Source organism: Aptenodytes forsteri, unplaced genomic scaffold, assembly GCF_000699145.1.
Source record: "Aptenodytes forsteri isolate BGI_AS27 unplaced genomic scaffold, ASM69914v1 Scaffold193, whole genome shotgun sequence".
NCBI classification, from domain to species: Eukaryota; Metazoa; Chordata; class Aves; order Sphenisciformes; family Spheniscidae; genus Aptenodytes; species Aptenodytes forsteri.
Genome location: NW_008795405.1, coordinates 1,693,403 through 1,713,757, shown reverse-complemented (window position 1 = coordinate 1,713,757; position 20,355 = coordinate 1,693,403). Strand labels below are relative to the sequence as shown.

The 20,355-nt window shown below is 51.7% G+C and overlaps 1 protein-coding gene across 1 annotated transcript in view; it reads left to right on the top strand.

The window, feature by feature from the left end:
* LTBP2 (latent transforming growth factor beta binding protein 2) overlaps positions 1–20,355 on the top strand; it is a 68,805-nt gene that overhangs the window by 11,232 nt on the left and 37,218 nt on the right. Inside the window, exons 4-7 of the mRNA XM_009280911.1 lie at positions 16,140–16,321; positions 17,632–17,802; positions 19,425–19,625; positions 19,999–20,267. Coding sequence (XP_009279186.2) covers positions 16,140–16,321; positions 17,632–17,802; positions 19,425–19,625; positions 19,999–20,267 — 823 coding nt within the window. The remainder of the gene's footprint in view (positions 1–16,139; positions 16,322–17,631; positions 17,803–19,424; positions 19,626–19,998; positions 20,268–20,355) is intronic.

The following is a 20,355-nucleotide window of genomic DNA, read 5'->3' as shown; positions in this document are numbered from 1 at the left end:
CCAGCTTCTTGTGCACCTCCAGCCTTCTCAGTCGGTAGAGCATGGGAAGCTGAAAAGTCCTTGACTAGTGTAAGCACCACTTAGCAACAACTAAAACGTCAGTGTGTTATCAACATTATTCTCCTCCTAAATCCAAAACACAGCCCTGTACCAGCTACTAGGAAGAAAATTAACTCTATCCCAGCCGAAACCAGGACAATTGGCTTTATTTGTGTTTGTACGGAGGTAGCAATCAGAAGCTCTGAAGTCATGCACTTAGAACAATGCTGTATTAGATGCCATATAAGCAGGCAACAAAACCCATTAATCCTCTCCAGAGACCTGCTTGCTAAGCAGAGATGGGGTTGATTTTGATTTCAGTGTGTTCTGAAGCAAGTCTTCAGAGAGAGTTAGGAGAGCAGCCTCCTAGGTTATTCAGGAACTGCCTAGACCAAAATATTCCCCACTTGCCTGAGTGGTGGGGCTGCTTTAAAATGATTTCTTATCCTCAGCTAGTTGGACTTGCTGCTTAGGATGACTGCCACTTCACTGTGGAGAGCAGCCTGCTCTGGAGGTAGGAAGTCTTTGGGAGTCTGGAGGAGCCTATAAAGCCTTGGTGAAAAGCATGACGAGGCAGCTGCCTGTTTTCATGGCCCTGTTTCTGACAGATGTGCTCAGGCTCTCCACAGTTCATGCCTGGAAGCAGAAGCAGTGACACCTTCTGCGGCTTCCCTGCCAGGAGAGCCCAGGAAGCACGACTGTAACAGCAGGAGATACGTTACTGTCAGTCTCCTGCCCTCAGCCTTGGTGAGAAGCAGCAGCTCCTTGACCAACAGGCTTGTACCGGTCATACGCAACTGGTTGTACTGGTTGGTTTGTATTTGCACCTGTCAGATGTGAAGGTTAGCAAATGGATCTGTGGGCATTCCCAGTGTAGCTGTCAAAGATCCATTTCTGGGCATGCTGGCAGTCCTGGGAAGATGGAGATGTGGATGTCAGCCTGAGCATTGTGCTGAGCACAGATGCCAGTGCTGCCATGTTACATGTAGCCATCAGTGCTTCTGTTTGGAGGGGTACCAGGGAAGAATCACTGCATCCGTGGCTTGCCCGTATGGTGCACATTATGTCTTCTTCCTGGGACTAAAGAAGAAGATATATGCAGCCTTATCTGAGCTCAGCACTTGCCCAGGGGAAGACATGGCTAGGAGAAGGGCAGATCTGGGTTTACTTTGCTGACACCAGAGCTGGTGATGCTCAAGCTTTCATCCCTTAAAATACAGGCTGAGCAATGAGTACCACTTCCCAAGTGCCTTCAGCAGGCCATTGCTCAGTGGAGGTTTAGACCCAGGCATCTGAGGGAGCCTGTGGGGACTTGTTAGCTGCTGCAGAAGCTGGGAGGCCCCAGCACTGTGCTGCTTGGAACAGGGAGTGCTCTGGAGAGCAAAATCCTGGGGGTGTTAGAGGCCCTCCTGGCACGGACTAGCTGCAAATCCTCCCTCTTCTTGATCTCAGCCTGAATCTCTGCAACTCTCTACAACTACCTGAGGTTGTAGCAAGGTGGGTGTCAGGCTCTTCTACCAAGTAACAAGTGATAGGACAAGAGGAAACAGCCTCAAGTTGCGCCAGGGGAGGTTTAGATTGGATATTAGGAAAAATTTCTTCACCAAAAGGGTTGTCAAGCATTGGAACAGGCTGCCCAGGGAAGTGGTTGAGTCCCCATCCCTGGAGGTATTTAAAAGACGTGTAGATGTGGTGCTTAGGGACATGGTTTAGTGGTGGACTTGGCAGTAACAATAGGATGAGAGGAAACAGCCTCAAGTTGTGCCAGGGAAGGTTTAGTTTGGCTATTAGGAAAAATTTCTTCATCAAAAGGGTTGTCAAGCATTGGAACAGGCTGCCCAGGGAAGTGGTTGAGTCCCCATCCCTGGAGGTATTTAAAAGACGTGTAGATGTGGTGCTTAGGGACATGGTTTAGTGGTGGACTTGGCAGTGCTAGGTTAATGGTTGGACTCGATGATCTTAAAGGTATTTTCCAACCTAAATGATTCTATGATTCTGTGACTCTATCATTGTGCAGATGGAGCTGCACCTCAGCCCAGAAACCGAGCTAAATGGAAACAGCTTTGTTTTCCTAAGGCTGGAGTATCAGCAGAATTCCTGTTTATTTAGCAGGGAGTGGAAAGGGCTTGTGCCCTTGCCCCTCGCCGTCGGGACGGATGGCCAGCTGCCTCTGACTCCGGGCAGCATGCGAGGAGAGTCCTGCCGCTGCCACCCGAGAAGGTCCCTCCTGCGGGAGTGCTGGGCATAAATCTGTGGCCAGCACCTACGCAAGGGAGCTGTGCTGCCCAGATGGGATGCGTGTGCTGGACGAGGGCTGCCTGGGAAGCAAGGCATCCTTCCTCTTTACAGAAAAGAGATGACTGGGACCTGCAAAGCGTTTTCCCAGCAACCCAGGCAAGGGAAAAGGACATAGCTGTCCTTTTATAAGGTGCTGAGACACTGTGCAGACAGCTTAATGTGGCTAAGCTCTTGAGGGCAGGGAGCTTCCTCTGAGAGGGCTCTGTTTAGGCAAGGCAGTTGCTGGGAGTTGCCTGGTGTTTTCAGGATGGAAAAGGAAGAAGGCTGAGTTGTGACATGCCCACCCCACTGACTCCTGATCTCAGAGCCTCCTCTCCAGCACCCTGGAGGAGTCATCTCCCTTCCTGATGAGAGGAAGGGCTTGAGGGCCCTTGAGGAGTTGTGGCAAGTGCTCCTGGCCTGGGGACACCGGGAACCTGATGCCAGCAGGGAGGCTCTGCCAAAATCTCTATTCTCTCTCCTGGAAGCAAAGGATGAGAACAGCAGGGAGCAAGCAGAAGGCAGGATCTTGGGTGTGCGGCAGAGGTTGCTGGATAGAGAAAGTATATTTCCCCCCTTTTGAAAATTGGCTGAAACCAGCTCCCATTCTGGTGGCAGTCAAATATCTAGCACGGTCCTTTGCAGCGGAGAGTGGAGCCGATGAGTGGACATAAAGCTCTCCACCCTGGGGTGGCCACTTGAAACATGACATTCAGAACTGTGGCTTGGCAAAATCAGCTTGATTAGCTTGTTGTCTTTGAGGACTAACAGATAAAATGAAAGTTCATTGCAAGATCACTTGCTTTTTAAAGATGCTGCTCCAAACAGAGACAGATTTGTCTTAATTGTTAAAGCAGGATCTGGAGCCTCCTGTCTTGCCAGCTTTGAACTTTCCACATTTATGAGGAAAAGGGGAGCTTTCTTACTGCCTTACTTGGGTTGCTGCTGAGTGCCCAGGCCTGTTTGTCCATGATACCTATAGTGCTAGAAGGTGGTCTGTACTAGCCACACACCTACTGATCACACCTCCTGCTCTTCTGCTCACTTATGACTGTCACTCACTTTACATTTACAAGGGTTATAATTTATTACTACCCAAACAGAAGAGAAAATAAAAGCTGACGCTGGCTGAGAAGCCCCTCTGTGTAAGTGCATTCCCATGGCATGGGCTGTGGCAGGTTTCCTATTTTGCTTGGGATGGGACCAGCCCAGGACATCCATAGCACATGACGTTGAACTCATGGGGTAAAACACTGGTGCCAGCCTTGCCATCCACCACTGCAGTGTGTTTATGCATATTTTCCCAGTGCAGATAAGCCCTAATTGCACCTTTCTAAGGTGCTTCCCTTTGGCAAGATAGTTTTCACAAGGTGGCCAAGCATTTACGTTCCTTGATCCAGAGCCAACTTTAGTAGATATCTGAGACCTTGTTAAAAAATTGAAACTAAAAAGCCAGTGCCAGTCCATGTGAGAATATGTGAAAAGAGATTCCACTCAGGGCAATGCGATCTCCATAAGCTCCAGATCTCGGCCCTTCTCCTGCTTTGACATAGTTGAATGGCCTTGGCAAGCTGGCTGGGAAGCCTAAAGGAAAAACTCAAGCTACCCAAGAGGAGTGTAAATGTCATTTTTCTTATATAAAAAGACTTCTGTTTTCAAATTACACGATATACCTTCTCTAGCCTGGCACCAGATACAGTTGCTCTACTTTCTAGTGTTTTAAAGCTGTCAGCACCATTCTGGTTTATGTGTTTTATGTATTTACTTTCTAGGGGGTTGCATATGCTTCAGAACAGCAGGAGGATAGCTGGCTTTTCAGGCTCTTTTTAAACTCCAAATATGGTCTTTACATTAGGCCTGGTTCTTCTGCACCTCCTTGGGAGCCATTCCTATAGCTTAATTCAGCCTCTAGGCTTTGGGAGATAATGTTCAAATGCACTTTTCCTTCTAACTGAAAGAAAAATGCTGCTACTGTCAGCTTAGTCTGAGACTACATGCAGGAGAGCAGGGTACAGGGCAAATGCATTGTACATGTGGTAGGTGGGGTAGTACAGAAAATCCAGTTTATAGCCTATTTTATATACTATACATATATATCATTTCGGACATTTATGACAATACAATTTATATAGCAGTTCTATAAAAAAGAAAGATGTTAGAAGAGCGCTAAGGCCACATGATCAAATGCTGGAGAGTTTTTCCCTAATGCCTGAATTAGGATTGTCGTCCAGCTTGCTTTCAGCTCCCTTGTGCATATGGATTACGCTGCAGTTTCTCATACCTGATCGTCTGTTGCCTTATTTGGTTTAAGCTGGTACTTAAGCAAAATCAAAGCTGTTCTCTTTGGTTTCAAGTGTTTTCCGTAAATCACCAAGTGCTGGCAGGACACAAGGGATCAATTGAAGCTGATTCGGTACAAGGAGCGGTTGAAATGGAGATGTAGAGGTCTCCATATAAAATATGATCATTCTCCTCTCCTTTCTTCAGAAGCACCCTGAGAAGTGCTGCCCTGAGTGCCTGGTGCTGGATGGGATTGGTACCCAGCTCTCTGCACCACCCCATTTTTGTCTCACTTGTGTGGAGGCTCTCTTCAGGGACATGCAGAAACTAAACATATAGGCAGGAACGAAGAAGAGATTCAGGCTGGAAAAATATTGTCTGTTACAGCTGAAGGAAAAAAATCCTCCATGGGAGGAAGAAATCTGGAAGAAGGAGGGGCTGAGGTTTTGCAGAGTAGGAGTGAATAGCAAATTAGGCAGTAGAGAGTAATGCAGCATGGCCGTGTACGAGAGACTGGCGGTGCTTGGGACTTTGGAGGCAAAAGACCCGAGTCGCATGGACTTTTTTCCTGCGCACCCTGGGGTCCTGCACTGAGTCAAGGTATTCTTTATTGCCAGAAAAGATCTTGACAAATTGGAAGAAATTCTGAGAACTACAAAAGGAGGGAGGGAGGGAGCCGAGGGGAATGGTTAACAGACTCACATCTGCAAAACTGAGCCTTGGAGGATGGGGAGCATACCCGGAGGCTGAGGCTATCTGGTGGGGGCAGACAGGGTGTATTAGGTTGCCTGTAGCCTTGGCAGGGTGGCCGTGCTAATTTTTCAACTACGAGGCTTTCTACAACAGCAAAGTGCCAAACTCTTCCAGGGATGTAATGACAGGTTGATAACGACACTGGAGCTCTGCCTTCTCCATTGCTTTGGAGCTGCTCTGCTGAGGAGCTGCAGCCCAGCCGCTGCCAAAGCAGGCACAGCCTTTCTGCCTGCTCCGGAGCCCTTCCCGCCAGGGATGCCATGAAACCTGCTCCTCCCTGCTGGTCCTTGGTGTGGATATCGAAGGCCATGTGGGAGAGGTGTGAGAGCAGATTCGTCGTCACGGTACCCCTGGAAGCACTGGCTTTGCCACCAGGCATCATGCATACGTGGCCAGGAGTGCTCCTGGTCCCCAGCCAGGCTTTAGTCTTCTGGCTACTGAGCAACTGGAGGGATGGAGCCAGTGCAGAACAGTACAGAATAAAATCACCAGGATGCTCATTCCTCGATCCCTGGCAGGGCTGAGACTTCGAGAGTGGGCAGCAAAGTGTCACATCCCAACACAGCTCTCATGGCTGGAGTGCTGCAGGTGAGGGAATCCTATGTGTGGCAGGGGATGGAGAGATGTGAGGAGACCTAACTACATAGAGCTAATAGATCCAAAGGCCAGGTGTCCTGCTGGGTGTTCAACCATTATAGATTAAAATATTGTGTTTAACACTCCCACAGTGTTCCCAGGATGAGTGGGAGACTTCCCAGCACCTCCTGCTGTCGATGAAGAGCCTCCCCTTCTCCAGATGAGAGGACTACACATATCTCTTCTCTACCCTGTTGCTCTCATGCCCTCTGTGTGTGTGTGTGCAGTCGCAAGCTCTTCACCCCAGTTGCACACCTGGGATGAGAGAGGCTTTGCCTGCCCTCTCCGTGTTCCGTGTAAAGTGGGGGGCAGGGAGCTGGCTCCCCCCACTCCCCAGGGTGCATGTGGGTGTGAGGATGAATAGGCTAAAGTGTTTTTTCAGGGCTTTGAAGTTGGCAGCCTGGTGGAGGGGGTGAGTGTTGCTAGTCAACAAGATGGAAATGAAACTCAAGAGTGCTTGTTTTCTCCCTGCTATAGGGGGGAGACGAGTGACCTCCCTGCGGCCAGTGGTGAGCTTTTCTCTGGCGAACGCCTCTGCAGTGGGTTTCATTAGATGGGGGCTGGGTCCTCAGCTCGCAGCTGTTGTATCTTGTGGAGACAGAGGGCCCGCCCTTTGGGCTGGAGATCTTGGTGTGCTTGTGGGCACAAGGGCAGATTGATACGTTGTCCTCTCCTCTTGCATGCTTCTGCCCTAAATACAGGTCCTTCCCCTATCAGGGAGGACCCTGCTGCTCACCGTACTGGGGGCCACAGGGAGGAGGAGAGGGACAGTGGAGGCATTGCCGTGGCCGGTGGTGGTGGCTGAACCCTCTGTGGGGTGGTCACGTTGCACGGCGGACAACCCAGCTCTCCCAACTGTGCCAGCATCTTACGCCCAGTTGTGTAATGGTGCAAAAGCCGTGGCCATGGGGTGATGTCTGCAGTAAGATGGTGGCACTGATGGAGACCTTCATGTGACAGCAGCTGTTAGGACACTTCTGGATGGGTCTCTTCTCACCAAGATGTGAGAGCAGCTGTGCAACTCTGTCTGGCAGCAGTGCCATGCCCGTTGATCACGCTGCTGAACGCCAGCCCCCGCATGCAGGCAGGGGAGCCAACTGGAGCAGCTTTCTCACCGCTTCAGCTCAAAGGAGCGAGCGACTGAGCTGGGGAGAGGAGGGCTGCACAGCCACCCATCTTGCCTGCCATTCGCTGCACACACCACAGGCCAGCCTGGGCGGCTCTGCCAGAGGGGTGGTAGCTTGCCTGGCCTCCCTCGCCCTGTAAATCCCTGTTTTAGTCTACGGAGTGTGCAAGGTTTGGCCCAGATGTGGCATTTGTAATCAAGTAGCCTGGCCTGGTTCCTCTGCTGGCTCCACTTGAAACTCAGAGCGGTTGCAGGCTGCATATTGATTTTTCTGGGAGGCGCTGGCCCACAATTCAGCTCTGGAGACAGGCAGATTACAAACAGCTTTTCATCACGCTTGGCATTTGGAAATCATGGTTCTGGCCACTTTATGGGTCAGCACTAAGGTCTGATGGATCCAATCAGGAGTATGATCTGCTGCTCCTGGTGACAGCCTGGTGCCGTGCCCTTGCGCAGGGCATGTTTCTGCAGCCTCGCTGGGCCACGCAGGTGCTGTTCCCATACTTGGAGAGCTGGACTGCTTCCAGGGAGTCAGTTGCTCAGTCCTTAATACACGAGAGCAAAGAAGAGCACTCACAGAGTGGCAGGTGGCACGTGTGGCAAGGGAAGGGCATTTAATGTCAGCAGAGAGCTGTGCAGGGACATGTGAGCAGCCACTTTGGCTAAGGAGCAAATTAGACCCCCAGAGACTGGTTAAAGAGAACCTGTTCACTCTCTGTGTGCTTATAGAGGTTCACTTATGCGGTGTCTGGCAACTCCTGAGCAGATAAAAATAGTGTTCACAGCCCATCTCCTTCTCCCTCTTTGTTCTCATGCACTACACGGCAGGCTGAGAGCCAGCTCGGGTGGCCCTGCAGCACTGGCACTGCTTTGGTGGCCAGAGGAAGGAAGATGCCAGGGTGGTGGTGGTGGAGGGACTGAGCTTGGTGGCGTGGGACAGACAGCTGGTGCCTTTGCTGTCCCATGGACTTGCACATCTGTTGCTGCTGTTTGTAGTGAGAGATCCAGTGAAATCTCGGCCAGCCACTGGCACATATGTCAAGCGGAGCAGGGATCTGGAGTTACCACTGCAAGATGGCACAGGAGAGAGCCCAAAATGAGAGCCATGTGGGCTCTGTGACAGCCCCTTGCTAGCCATGGTGAGGGATAGTGGTGGCATCTGGGTGCTGGACTGATGTGACTCCTGGGCATGTGCCAGCAGCATTGAGTGTGCGTGTGGGGCAGGGAGCCTGACCCTCGTTCCTGCCTGTGCAGCCCCGCTTTGGCAGTGCTCTTTGTGCCCAAGGCAAAGAGTGTTGTCAGTGGCACCTCTGCCCACAGGAGCTCTCGAGGTCTTGCAGGGGAGGGAGGATTTGGATGATTCCCTTCCTGCTTGCCCAATGACCTGACTGTGTGTGAGCTGTGCCTGTGGCACTATGAGGTGGCAGGTGGACATGTGAGGGGAAACTTTGGCAGCTGAGATCTGTTGTGGTAAGCAATAGAGTTGCCATTCACCTTGATGTCCCCGTGACGGTCCAAGTGCCTGTGTCTGGTGTGCCATCTGGCATGAGATCTGGCTGCAGGTGACTGAATCGGGCACAGAGGCACCCGGATGGTCATTCCTGTGGCCTTCATGGTACACAGGTCCTGCTTGGCTCAGCTGGGAAGGTCTCCTGCCTGGGGGAGGTTGGTGGCTGGTTCTCCTGGCCAGGAGAACTTCCTTGCCTTCCACTAAACCCTGGGGAGTGGGGGGCTTCAGGCTTCAGTGTCTCCCTCACTTGCACAGGGGGTACCAGTGCTGAAGGCAGCCACAGGAGGGACAGTGGGAAGCCTGAAGCCGGCAGGTTTCAGAGCTATCTCTGCTGCTCGTGGGGATAATAAACTGAGCCAGGATTTATAGACATAATGTGGGTGGGCTTGAAGTCAGGTGCCTTGTATGGTGTGGTTTCCCCCCTCCTCCCTGAGTCCTAACAGAGCTGTCTTCCTTGTCAGCATGTTTGTGAGCTAATTGATAATAAACTTGAGTGCTCTCTAAGCAATGCCTCCCCTGTGCTCCGGGGCCCAGAGCCTGAGCCACGAATCCTGTCTGCCTGCTAAGGAACCTGTTCGGAGTCCAAGAAAGGGGAAGTTTCTGGTCTGCGGTCAATTTGCTGCCTTCCAAGGCTGGCTGCTTCTCTCTCCCCCTGTAGACACAGACACTGGTGTTGAGGCTGCCCATTCTTCTGTGATGCTTTAGTGGAAAATCAGCAACTGCCGAGCATTACAAAGGGGGAAGTGAATCACTGATTTTGGTCCCCGTGGCCCCAAGCAGGGAGGGCATCTAGCCAAAGGGACAGGCAGACGGACAAGACAGACACCGAGTATATTGTTCGGCATTTAAAAACCAGGGGAGAACCCGCCTCTTGTGCTGGCAGGTTATCAGGGGCTGAGCATGACTCAGCCCCCATCCTGGCTGAGCCTTCTCACCTTGGAGCTGCACACACAGGCTGTGGGCTGGAGGAGCTGGGGTGGACTTACCAGTGCTGCAGCGACTCCCCTCCGTGCGACCCTGCTCCCAGCCCCGCAGGCAGCACGCTGCCTCTCTGGGTGGCTGGAGGCAGCAGTCGCATCCCAGGCAGCAGGCTGGTTGTAGTTGGAGAGATGGAGCTTATCGAGCTTGGACCCTGGGATGGGGGTTCCTGGACTCTGGGAAGATGGTTGCTTCTCTGAGGGTCTCTTATCTTCAGTTTTGTTTTGGCCAGTGCCGTCCCACTCTGTTGTTGCCCTCCTGGGAATTGCTCCTTAGGTCTCTATGGTCTCTATCATCTCTCCCTGATGCTCAGCGGAGTGCAGATTTGTTTCCAGCTGGAACAGTGACTTTCCAATCCTCATCTGGCCAGCCCTTGCCTTGTCTAGGGTTAGCACCCCTCCCTGCTGACCGCATTGTCCAGAATTCACTCTCTCCACAGTGCCTTGGGCCATCCACCCTGCTATGGTCAGTCAGGCTTTGGCTGGGGAGAGGGTGAGGCAGGCTGGATGAAAAATCAGTAATACTCCTGTGGCACTTGGCTCTGCATTTCCTTTAAGCAAACACAAAAAACACCATTTCCCAGCTCACTAGCGATCTGGCCAAAGTCAACAGTTGGATGAAGAGCGGCCGATAGAAGCTAAATCCAGGAAAGACTGAGGTGTTGCTGCTGGGGAGAGGGAAATGCCTTGAAGAGTTTGCCACTTTTGCCTCCAGCCCCAAAGAGGATGCCTGGCCTTAGGTCACTAAGAGAAGCCACAGCTGTATACTCACCTGGATTCCCTATGGCTTTTGCTTACACAGAGAGCCATGATCATCAAAAGTGATCAGAGATTTGAAAAATACTTTCTATATACAGTGGGATAGAAAAACAGTATTGTTTTCTGGACCCCATGGTCTCGGTGATTTAGACTTGGTTATTGTGATTCTGTGTACCTAGTCTTGAAATTGCAGGCTTTTAAAAAAACCTGTGGTTGATTCAGAAAACAGCGGTCCTCATGTTCATCTGTGTGGTTGCCAGGAGCCTGCCAGCTCAGTCTTCCACTCGCTGTCCTCAGCGGGGTGAGAGATACCACTCACCTCCTCTGGGCAGGGAACAGGCACCTTGCAGGTTCATCTGGGACTGGGCAGGAGAGCCATCGTATCCAGGGAATACAACATTTTTGTACCTTCTCTAGCCTGCTGTCTCTAAAGTAAATATAGAGCAGAGTGTAACTGGTAACAAAACCTGTTTAAAATAAAGCGTTTATACACAGAGAAAGGAGCCGTGGTAGGTGTGCAGTTCCCTTGCTGGATGTCATACAAGTGTCATTTGGATCCTGCAGGGATGTGTAGCACTAGAGTGTAAGGGACCAGGTCTCCCTTGGTTCTCCTGACTTCTGGCATGTGTCCTCAGGGGCTTATGGGGAGTCCAGGTCCTTGACCCGCACCTCAGAAGAGGGCAGCTACAAGTACTTGTTGGGTAGTTTTGAACTGTTGTAGATGCGGGCCACTCGGCACAGCTCCCTCCCATTCCAAATCTCTTTTAATTTTGATTAGCACCTAATACCTATAGGAGTGAAACTTTCCATGTGCTGATGACTGAGGTCTCTCAGCCAGTGACCTTTCAGCTGTCAGCCTGGTAGAGATCAGTAGGAGCACACACATCCATGCTCCTGGAAGGAGAATGCTGCTCCCTCTACCTTCCCTCCTTGACCCGTGTTTCCCCTGGACTGCTGCTGCTGTTAGCTGGACACCGCAGAGGTGGGCACCCCAGGACATCCCAGAAGGAGAGGTGTCGTAGGAGTCTGCACGCTGTTTCTGCCCCACAGGCTGTGCCTGACACAGAGAAAGCTGTCAGCAGCTCTGATGGATGAAGAGCAGGGAAACCAGCTGCTTGGCAGGCGGTCGCCTATAAAGGAAGAGACCACTGCCTCTTTGCAGAGATCTGGGCTGGCCATGTGCCTGGCTGGAAGAGTGGAAGTGAGTAATACCGCATGGAGGGAGGCTGTAAGATTGAATGAATGTGAAGCCCTGGGACTTTAAATGTCCCAGAATGTAGTCCTTGAGGTCTCAACCTCCTCTGCCTCTTCCATGCCCCTTCCCTGAGCAGGTGGAGGCATGGAAAGTGGTAGCACAAGCTGCCCACTCCACTGATCTGGAGCTGCCCCATCTGTTTTCCATCCTCACTCTTACCTTAGGACAGCCACACCAGGGAGAGAACTTACGGCAATGCAGATCCCTGGGAAGTGGACAAGCTCTGGCCGTATATATTAAGATCCACCAGATGGTTAGGGGTTGCTAATGCGTTCTGGCCAGGTCTGTACTGATGTGGTGAGCTCAGGTCCACTCCCTGAGACCCTTCAAAGCAAGCCAGTCCCCGTGAGCCCAGCGTGGACTGACTCTGAAGGTTTGGAGAGGAGAAGCTCTGTTTTGTATTCCCTGACCATGAGCCAGCTGCTTGGCATGACCTGGGGATGGATTGGGACTGACAAACTGAGGTGGAAAGACACCCTTTGCCATTGATTTCTGTGGCCCGGGGTAGGATGGTGTTACTCAACTCAGTCTACAAATCCCAGAGCTCATCTGCCTAGAATAGAACCAGATAAACAAATTAATTCAAAGCAAATCTGCCTCCCCCCGCTGTGACACACACTGGAATGCTTTGCCAACAGGATCCCAGTAGGATGGCTTTTCCTCAAGTATTGCAAGCCATGGAGTAATGTTCCTCCTCTGTTTTTCCTTTGTGAAGTTGGCACTGCCCCTCACAGTAAGCACATATAATCCACTTTTCTTTGCAACTGAAATGCTAATGATTATTTTATTTAAAGCCCTTCATATGTTTTTTTTATTTGTTTTTTTTTTAACAAAATCTGATGATCCTAGGAATGACAGGAGTTGTCTGTAAAGCCAACGGGTGGAATTCCTTCAGGCAGGCAATGGGTAGTGCCCAGCCAAGTCCTGCTACTTGCACGTGGCATGCTCCCTTCCTCAAGGATAGATAGGAGTATTTTCAAGCACAAGAGCTGATATTTCCCTGTCTTATGCCAGCGGGCACCTTCACCCAGTGACTCTTCAAAACTCAGGCTGAAGGTTGCCCTCGAGTGACCAGCACTAGGACAGTGAGCGTTGCTGGGCTGGGGAACTCTCACCTCTTTTCCTTGGGGTGCTTCCATCTATGCAGTAGAAGACCTTGGAACCCCAGCCACGTTCACTCATAGGACTATGCTTAGGGTCTCTCACCAGAGATCAGAGAACGAATGTGCCTGAGCTTCCAGGGCTTGGTAGCTCTCAGCTTCCCTAGAGCTCCATACAGCTTTTCTTTTGTCGCTAACAAAACCAGCAGTAGCACACCAGGTAACAAAGCAGTAGGTAACAGGCACCAGAAGTTCCTTTGCTGGCAGCAAGGCTGGATTAGTAGCTCAGAAATGTGTGAGCAGGTCATGCCTGGCCCCCATGGCCATCAGGGATAGGTAGTACTCTGCAGAATCTCAGGAGAGCTTCTGAAAGAGGCTCATAGGGACAGAGGTAGGACTGAAATAAAGTTCACTTCTCTGCAATTATTCTGGTTAGCCTTACTGATTATTGAAAAGCAAGCACTGTTTGCTGTCCTCATCTCAGTTTAGATCTTGATTTTAACAAAACAACAAATATTTTTATCAGCAGGTAATAATTTCGTTATCTGTCTGTGCTCTTTGACCAATCCCACTTGCTCTGTCTCCATCCCTGAATGACCTGTAGCCAGACTCCACTCCAAACAGCGTACGAACCTTCAGCCTGCAAAGCTGGGTTTCTGCCCAGCAGCAGCACGGGTTACCTGTGCTGCTTCTTCTCAGGACTCCTGTTCATGCCTCCTTCCAGCAGCTCAGCAACTCATTTTCAAGGTTTTCCTGCGTTAGAAACAATTAGGTAATGAGTATCCAGACTGGGGACTTCTGTCTCTGGAATAAAATCGTTCATTCTTGGATTCCTACAGCTCAAGGCCGGAAACAATCAATAGCTCAATAGATAATCTAAAATTGCCTCCAGGACAGCACAGATTATGCATTTTTATTTAGTTATATTTGCACTGTTCCAGTGATACCTCATCTCCCAGCAGCACACTTTCCTCTCCTGAAGCGATGGTATCGGGAGTTGGGGAATCCACTACTGGGGTGTTTTTTGCAAAAGGAAAACAGCTATACTGCTGCGTGTGGGCGTGATTTCTAGTAGGGAATTATTTGGCTTTGGTTTGCAGATGTTGTTTCATGGTTTGCCTTTCTTGGTTAGATTACAAGGCTCTTTACACCTGGCATTTTGTTCCTGTGGAGAAACCTGTGCCCTGTAATCAGAGCACCTCTTCATCTTCTTTTTGCTAAATTGAAGAGATTGAATACTTTAGGTTTCTTACAGAAAGGCATTTTTGCCAGCCCTCAAATTATTTTGTCATGTTTTTTCTTGTATCCTCTCCAGTTTTTCAACATCCCTTAGAAGATGTGACATATTTCACATCAGAATTAGATGTGATATTTTAGCATACATACTCCCTGCTGTGATGAGGATGTGTAGGGAGGAAAAAATACCTCCCTGTTCCTGCAGTGTTTCACTGCCCTGATGTCAGGGCATTGAACTGACAGTTCATATTTAATTGCTTGTCATTACCCCCGAAATCTTTTCAGAATTGCTGGTTTCTAGGATCGTCTCCTTCTATCTGCAGCTGCTGCCTGCATTCCTTCTTCCTAGAAGTGTAATTCTGCATTTGGCTCTATTAAAATCCCATATTGCTTGGATGGATTTGCCCTCCACAGTGATCCAAACTGCTCTGTGTGATTGCTCTGTTCTCATCACGATACACCACATTGCAAATTTTTGTGTCAGCAGCACACATTATCAATGTCGATCGTATGTTTATTTCGAAATAAAAATATTTATTTCCAGATGAAATCCTTGAATCGTGCCAGGCCTCGTACTGATCACCCTGGAACCCATCTAGTTCCCTCCCCAGCGACAACTGCTTCTTGTGTTCTGTCACACAGCCAGTTTGTTATTCATTTCACATGTGCCTGATTGACATCGTACTGCCCTGTTTATTTTTTTATCGGAATAGCATGGGCTCTCAGCCTGTCGGTGTGCGTGTATGTAATTCTAGTGAATGATGAAAATGGACTTCTTTGACAAGAGTGGTTCTCCTTAGACCCCTTGACCTCACTTCTATATTCTTTTCCTTTAGTTCCCAATTAATTGATCTGTTCGTCATCTTTTCCATTCTGTTGTTCAGGGCTGATTTCGGGCTCGCTGGCTGACAGTTACCTTGTGGATCACGCTTGACCTGTTTGAATACCAGCGCAGCATTAGCTCCCTTTCCATCTCCCCAGATCTTACCGTTATTCCAAGCTATCCAAGCCAGGAATGTCAGTGAGCCAGAGCTGCCGTCAGCCAACTCTCGTTGGATAATCCAGTCCTGTTGGGTTTAGAAACACCTCCCCTCTGCCGACTGTGACAGGGAAAATGGTGGCAACCATAAAGTGGGATGGACCTCTCTGACCTCTTTGGTGGGACAGAGCTAGTTTGCCCCAGCCATTCGGTCAGAGGTGGAGGTGTTGGACAGAGTATGCAGAAGACCTGTCGGTGCTTAAGTTTGGTTGCAGAGAAATCCAAGGCACGGAGTTTCAAAGAAACTCAAGGGGCATATGGGCAGCCAACCTATTTTGGCCCCTGGTGTATTAAAGCCTTTTTCCTTGCAGGTGATGCAGGCGAGAGTGAGGGAGACATTTGCTGGTAAGCACAGAGCACCCTCTTGGAGGTTTAGTGCTGCCAGTCAGTAAAAAGGAATGGGAGCAAATGCAGCAGAGCAAGATGTGCTGCTCTGTCGGTTTAATGCAAAGAGCTCTGCCTAGTGGTCTACATGGCTTTATCACAGAGTGTAAGAAGTGTGACCTTGTGAGCTGGATGGCTTCTCTATGCTTAGTCCCCAGAAAACACCAAAAGCCACAAATGCAATTACTGCAGAAAGTTGTAGCTGCACTTACAGGAGTGAGTTCTTGGTCATTTTCTCTTGTTTGTGACTCTCGTAGGCCAAGTTTTGTTTATTTGCTTGGCCTGCCTTCTCTTCTGACTGCCTTGCTGGTTTTCCAGTGCTCGTTTGGGGCTGGGAAGGCAGGTCCTGAGAAAATTCCCACCATAGAACAAACTGATTTGGAGCTGCTTGTGTTTGCTGGGGGAGGGATGTGGTGGGGCAAGGAGCAGCCCTTGAGTGTGATGGGCAGACAGAGGTGCTGCAAGGCAGCCGGGGCGTCCCTGTGGTGGGGCAGCCTGATGTGACGGTACAGGGAGGGTATCTTGGTGAGCACTATGCCCTGCCAGGCTCAGAGCTTGCGGCACAGTCCCTGGAGTGAAATGGTGCCATCGTGATGACTGAAAGCAGGTGAGGAGTGGGACCCTGCTTGGGTAGCCAGAGCTCTGTGTCCAGGTGGTGGCTCAGGCAGCTTGGCAGTGAAGATTGCTGCAGGGCATCCTGGTGGACAGGCACTGTGGGTCAGCGCAGTTACTCGTGAGGAGTATCGGTTCATTTTTTCTCTTCCGCAGGACTCAGAGCAGAATTGGCTCTCCTGTCTCCCCCCAGCACACAGGGCCGTCACGGACTGTCCGGCGCTACCCAGCTGGCAGTGGCCAACTCACCTCTAATGCACTCCCCAATGGGAATGGACGTGAGCAGAGCAGCTCTGGGCCACATGCGGTTTCCCAGGAGCACACCTTGTCTGCAAGGGGTAAGGCCTCCAGGGCTGTCACTCTTTTGGGACTTCTTGTTGGGGTGTCCTGGGGAAGGGCGATGGTGTGACTGGGGATCCCCAAGAAACCCTGGACTCCCAGGACTGCTGAGTGGGATGAAAAGGGAAGGTCAGCATACGCATTGCTGGGCTTGGTGAAGAAAGAGACCCTACCCAAGGAGGACAGATCAGGGGACCAAAATGCTGACAGCAGGGGAGAGGAGCCAGGGGAATGTGACGGCTGCCCCCCAGAGGTGTTGAACATCATCCCAGCACTGCTGCCCTGAAGGGGGATTGCCTCAGTCTGTAGGAATGGTGTCTCCCAACTTCCTCCTCAGTCTGAGCAGCCCTCGAGGTCAGATTGTGCAACCAGCATCTAGTTCTTCCCTTTGGCTGCCCCTTTGGTGCCTTCGGACATGAGCAGGGATCAGGCCAGGCTGCTGGGACATGCAGTTGCTGAGGCAGAGCCTCAGCAGCTCCCCAGCTAGGACAGATGCAAGTTGTCTTCTGCAGCTTGGCTCCCCCTGAAGCCGTGCTTCCCCAAGGAGGCACCATGTGGCATCTCAGCCCTTATGAGTAGGGCCGTGAGCCTGACTGAAGCTGTAATCTGAAAGTGGGGATTGAAATGGGGAGACTCAGGGGTGAGCACCAAGGGGGGCACCTGCAGAAACAGCTGTCTCGCTGGGCAGGGATGGAGGAGGGCTATGGCGTTGAGCCAGCTGGTTCATGGTTACACAATAGTTCTGCCTGTTGTCCATTTTCCGCAAGCCCCCAAGAGCCCTGAGTGCCATTTCCCCCTGTATCTAATGTGAGGATGGTGAGGGACCAGGAGGGGACTGCAGGTAACTGCAGGAGGTCTGGGGATGCTTACAGGGAGACATTGGTTTTCTCAAGCCCTGATGCTCTCTTTGGTGGATACCAGTGTGGCTGTTCACGTGGGAAGCCTTCCAGTGGTTTAAGGGCAGCCAGTCTCCCAGCTACTGACATGGCTTGAGAAGGAATATTGTCTAAAGCAGAAAAACACTCTTTATAGTGGAGTTAGTGCATGTGTGTCCCTTCACAGGGAGTTATGCCACTACAACTGGGCAGGCAGAGCATGCTGCTGGCCATTTTTCATGTGTTGACAAACCCTTACTGATGCTGGAGCAGAGGAGAGGCCGGAGTGAGCAAGAGGCAAGGAGAGTCACTGTCCCGGGGAGAGACACAGACCCCTCCTTGCTCTGGGAATGCTTTGGAGCTTGAGCTGCAGATTACCAGCCCCCTGGCCTGGAGATGCCGTTTCCACTTAGCACTGTCCTTTTCTTTCATAGGGACCAACCTGACAGAGAAGATTAGGAAGATAAAAATCGTCTTCACACCCACCATCTGCAAACAGACATGCCGGAGCGGGCGCTGCTACAACAGCTGTGAGAAAGGAGACACCACCACTCTCTATAGCCAAGGGGGACATGACCACGATCCCAAGTCCGGCTTCCGCATCTGTGAGCACCCCAAGGCCCCCAGCCCATCTTCTTGCCTGCTCCCCCACTCTCCTCCTTCTGCCTTTCCTGCCTCTACAGACTGAAAGCTTGGGCTGCTATAAGGATGGGAGGAGATGGCCTCTCCCAGTGCCTTGGAAAATGTCTCCTGGGGTCTTTGGGGCTTATTCCATCTCTGTCTCTGGGGGAGGAAGACAGACCTTGCCTCATTGCTCTCTTTCCTGGGCAAGCAACTTCTGTTTCCATCCCACACCAGGTAGGGGGGACGCGTGTGTTTGAGTCAGGCCTGCAGCCAAGCCTCACCACCCCCTCCTTCTCAGAGCCAGCTCACTGCTTTCGTTGGCATCCAGTCTTGGGGCTGACTTTCATCACCTAATTTCCTCCTGTTCTCTCCTTTCACTCACGTGGCAGCCAGGAGAGCTGGCTGCAGGTTGCAAGCTGTTCCTATAAACAGGGCTGCTGAAACCTCTGCTCGCCTTTCAGAGCTGCTGGGATTGCTTGTCAGGTCACTGGGATACCCAGCTGTGGGTTGGGCACATCCTCTTGGAGCCAGTTGTTGGGAACAGCCCGCAGGACCTGGTGGGACCCATCCTCTGAAAGCCTCTGTAACTCTCAAGTTCTTATAACACTGAGAGAATGCAAAGTCTGGCTGTTGTGGACACTAACTGATACAGGGTTCATGGGAATTTCTGCCTAGATCCCAGTCCAAAGATGTGTCTCCTCCCCCTGAAACTGGTTGCTGGGGTTGAGCAAATGAACTCGGAGCAGGGTGGGAGCTCATCCCTTGGGATGAACCTAACAAGCCATCCTGGGATGCGCAGCAGCAGTGTCTCATCTCACACTGAAATGAGTCAGGATGATCTGTCAGGAAATCCCGTGCCTTGGCCGAGTGTCGCTCACACTGAGAGACGCTCTGGGGTGCTCCAAGCATCTGATGAGGCCGGAAAAGACATGACTTCGGTTTCATCTGTGGATGCTTTTCCTGAGCCTATACAGACGAATTGCTCCCGGTTCTTTTGTCCCACTCCAAGCTTCTCCCACTTGACCTGCTGGCAGGGCCAGGGCTGGCCGGGAGACAGGATCTGAGGATGTGGCTCTCTGCCCATTCTCTCCTTCCGCCTCTCCCCTCCCCACTGAGCTCCCTTCTGGGCTGGGAGTAAAAACCCTGCCAAGTGGGGAGGGGGTGATGCAGAAGAGAAGGAATTGTGCCTACTCGGCCGCATGTGGCTGCCGTAGCTTCTGCCCCACTCTGAGGGATCCTGCTGTGCCAGCAACACCACCTTGGCCCTGGGGGGTTGCCCCACAGGGCATGGGTGCCCCAGGCTGGCCATGGCCCCAGAGCCCAAGGGAGGGCTCATCATCTTCGACCCATGACTCCAACCCTGAGCAGAGCTCAGGGAGGACCCCCGGCTTCACCTGCTGCCCGCTGGATGGCGGTGCACAGCAGGGACCCCAGGCTGCCTCCAGGCTGCAAGTGCTGACCCCAGCCCGGTGCTGGGTCTGCTCCTTGGGCACCGTGGGGCTAGTGCTGGCCCAGATCCAGCTGCCTGGCCTCCCCCAGCCACCCCTTGGCTAGAGACAGTGGCACAGTTTCTTTGCTAAGCAGACCTCTCTTTGCCTTGCAGACTTCTGCCAGATCCCCTGCCTGAACGGAGGGCGCTGCGTGGGCCGGGATGAGTGCTGGTGCCCCTCCAACTCCACGGGGAAGTTTTGCCACCTGCCAGCTCCCTCTCTGGAAAAGAAGCAAGGAGGGAGAGCCCCAAAGACCCCATCCGGCAGCTCCATGAAGCACTCCACGTACACCCTGCCCTTGTCCAACCAGCTGGGTGAGCATGGCTGGGGGCTCCAGACCCCGCATTTCCCTCATACTTCTGAGTCCTCCTACTTGGGTGCTCCTCAGATCTTCATTAACAGGCCTGAGGAGGCCACTGCCTCCTTATGCTTGCCTTTTCAGGCCAGGTTGTTAGAAAAGTGGTTCCCTTAGTTTCTGAAGGGCTCAGGTCACCAGGGAAAGTTTTTGGTAGGTTTGTCCTGGTTTTGGGCCAGAGAAGTATCTTCTCTTAGATGCAATCTTCCTCTAGATTTTCTGGTGGGGTCAGTCTACCTTTCCTCCCTTGTGACTTTGTTGATGACAAGATGCTCTTCAGGTGCCAAATTGTTGCCAGATTGTCGCAACTGTGGTATAAACTCATCTTCCAGCTTCCCTAAACCCTTCCCTGGTAAACGTCCACATCAACCACCCTCCAGAAGCCACCGTGCAGATTCATCAGGTGGCCAGGGTGCGGGGTGACACAGAGGTGTCGGAGGAGAACAGCGTGGAAGCGGTCCTGGTGCCTCAGCTGGCTACCATGCCCTGGTACACCTACGCCCACGGGAACGGCAACAGCATTGCCACAGAGAGCGGCCAGCAGCAGCAGAGAGCCCCAGGGCTGCTGGGGAGGTGTTTTCGGGAGGCTCTCCATGGGCAGGTAAGGGGTCACCCGTCAAGCGTTGGAGCATGTGTGTGGAGATACCTTTCTTGTTCTAGGGTACAGGTGCATTGGCTTATGGGGCAGG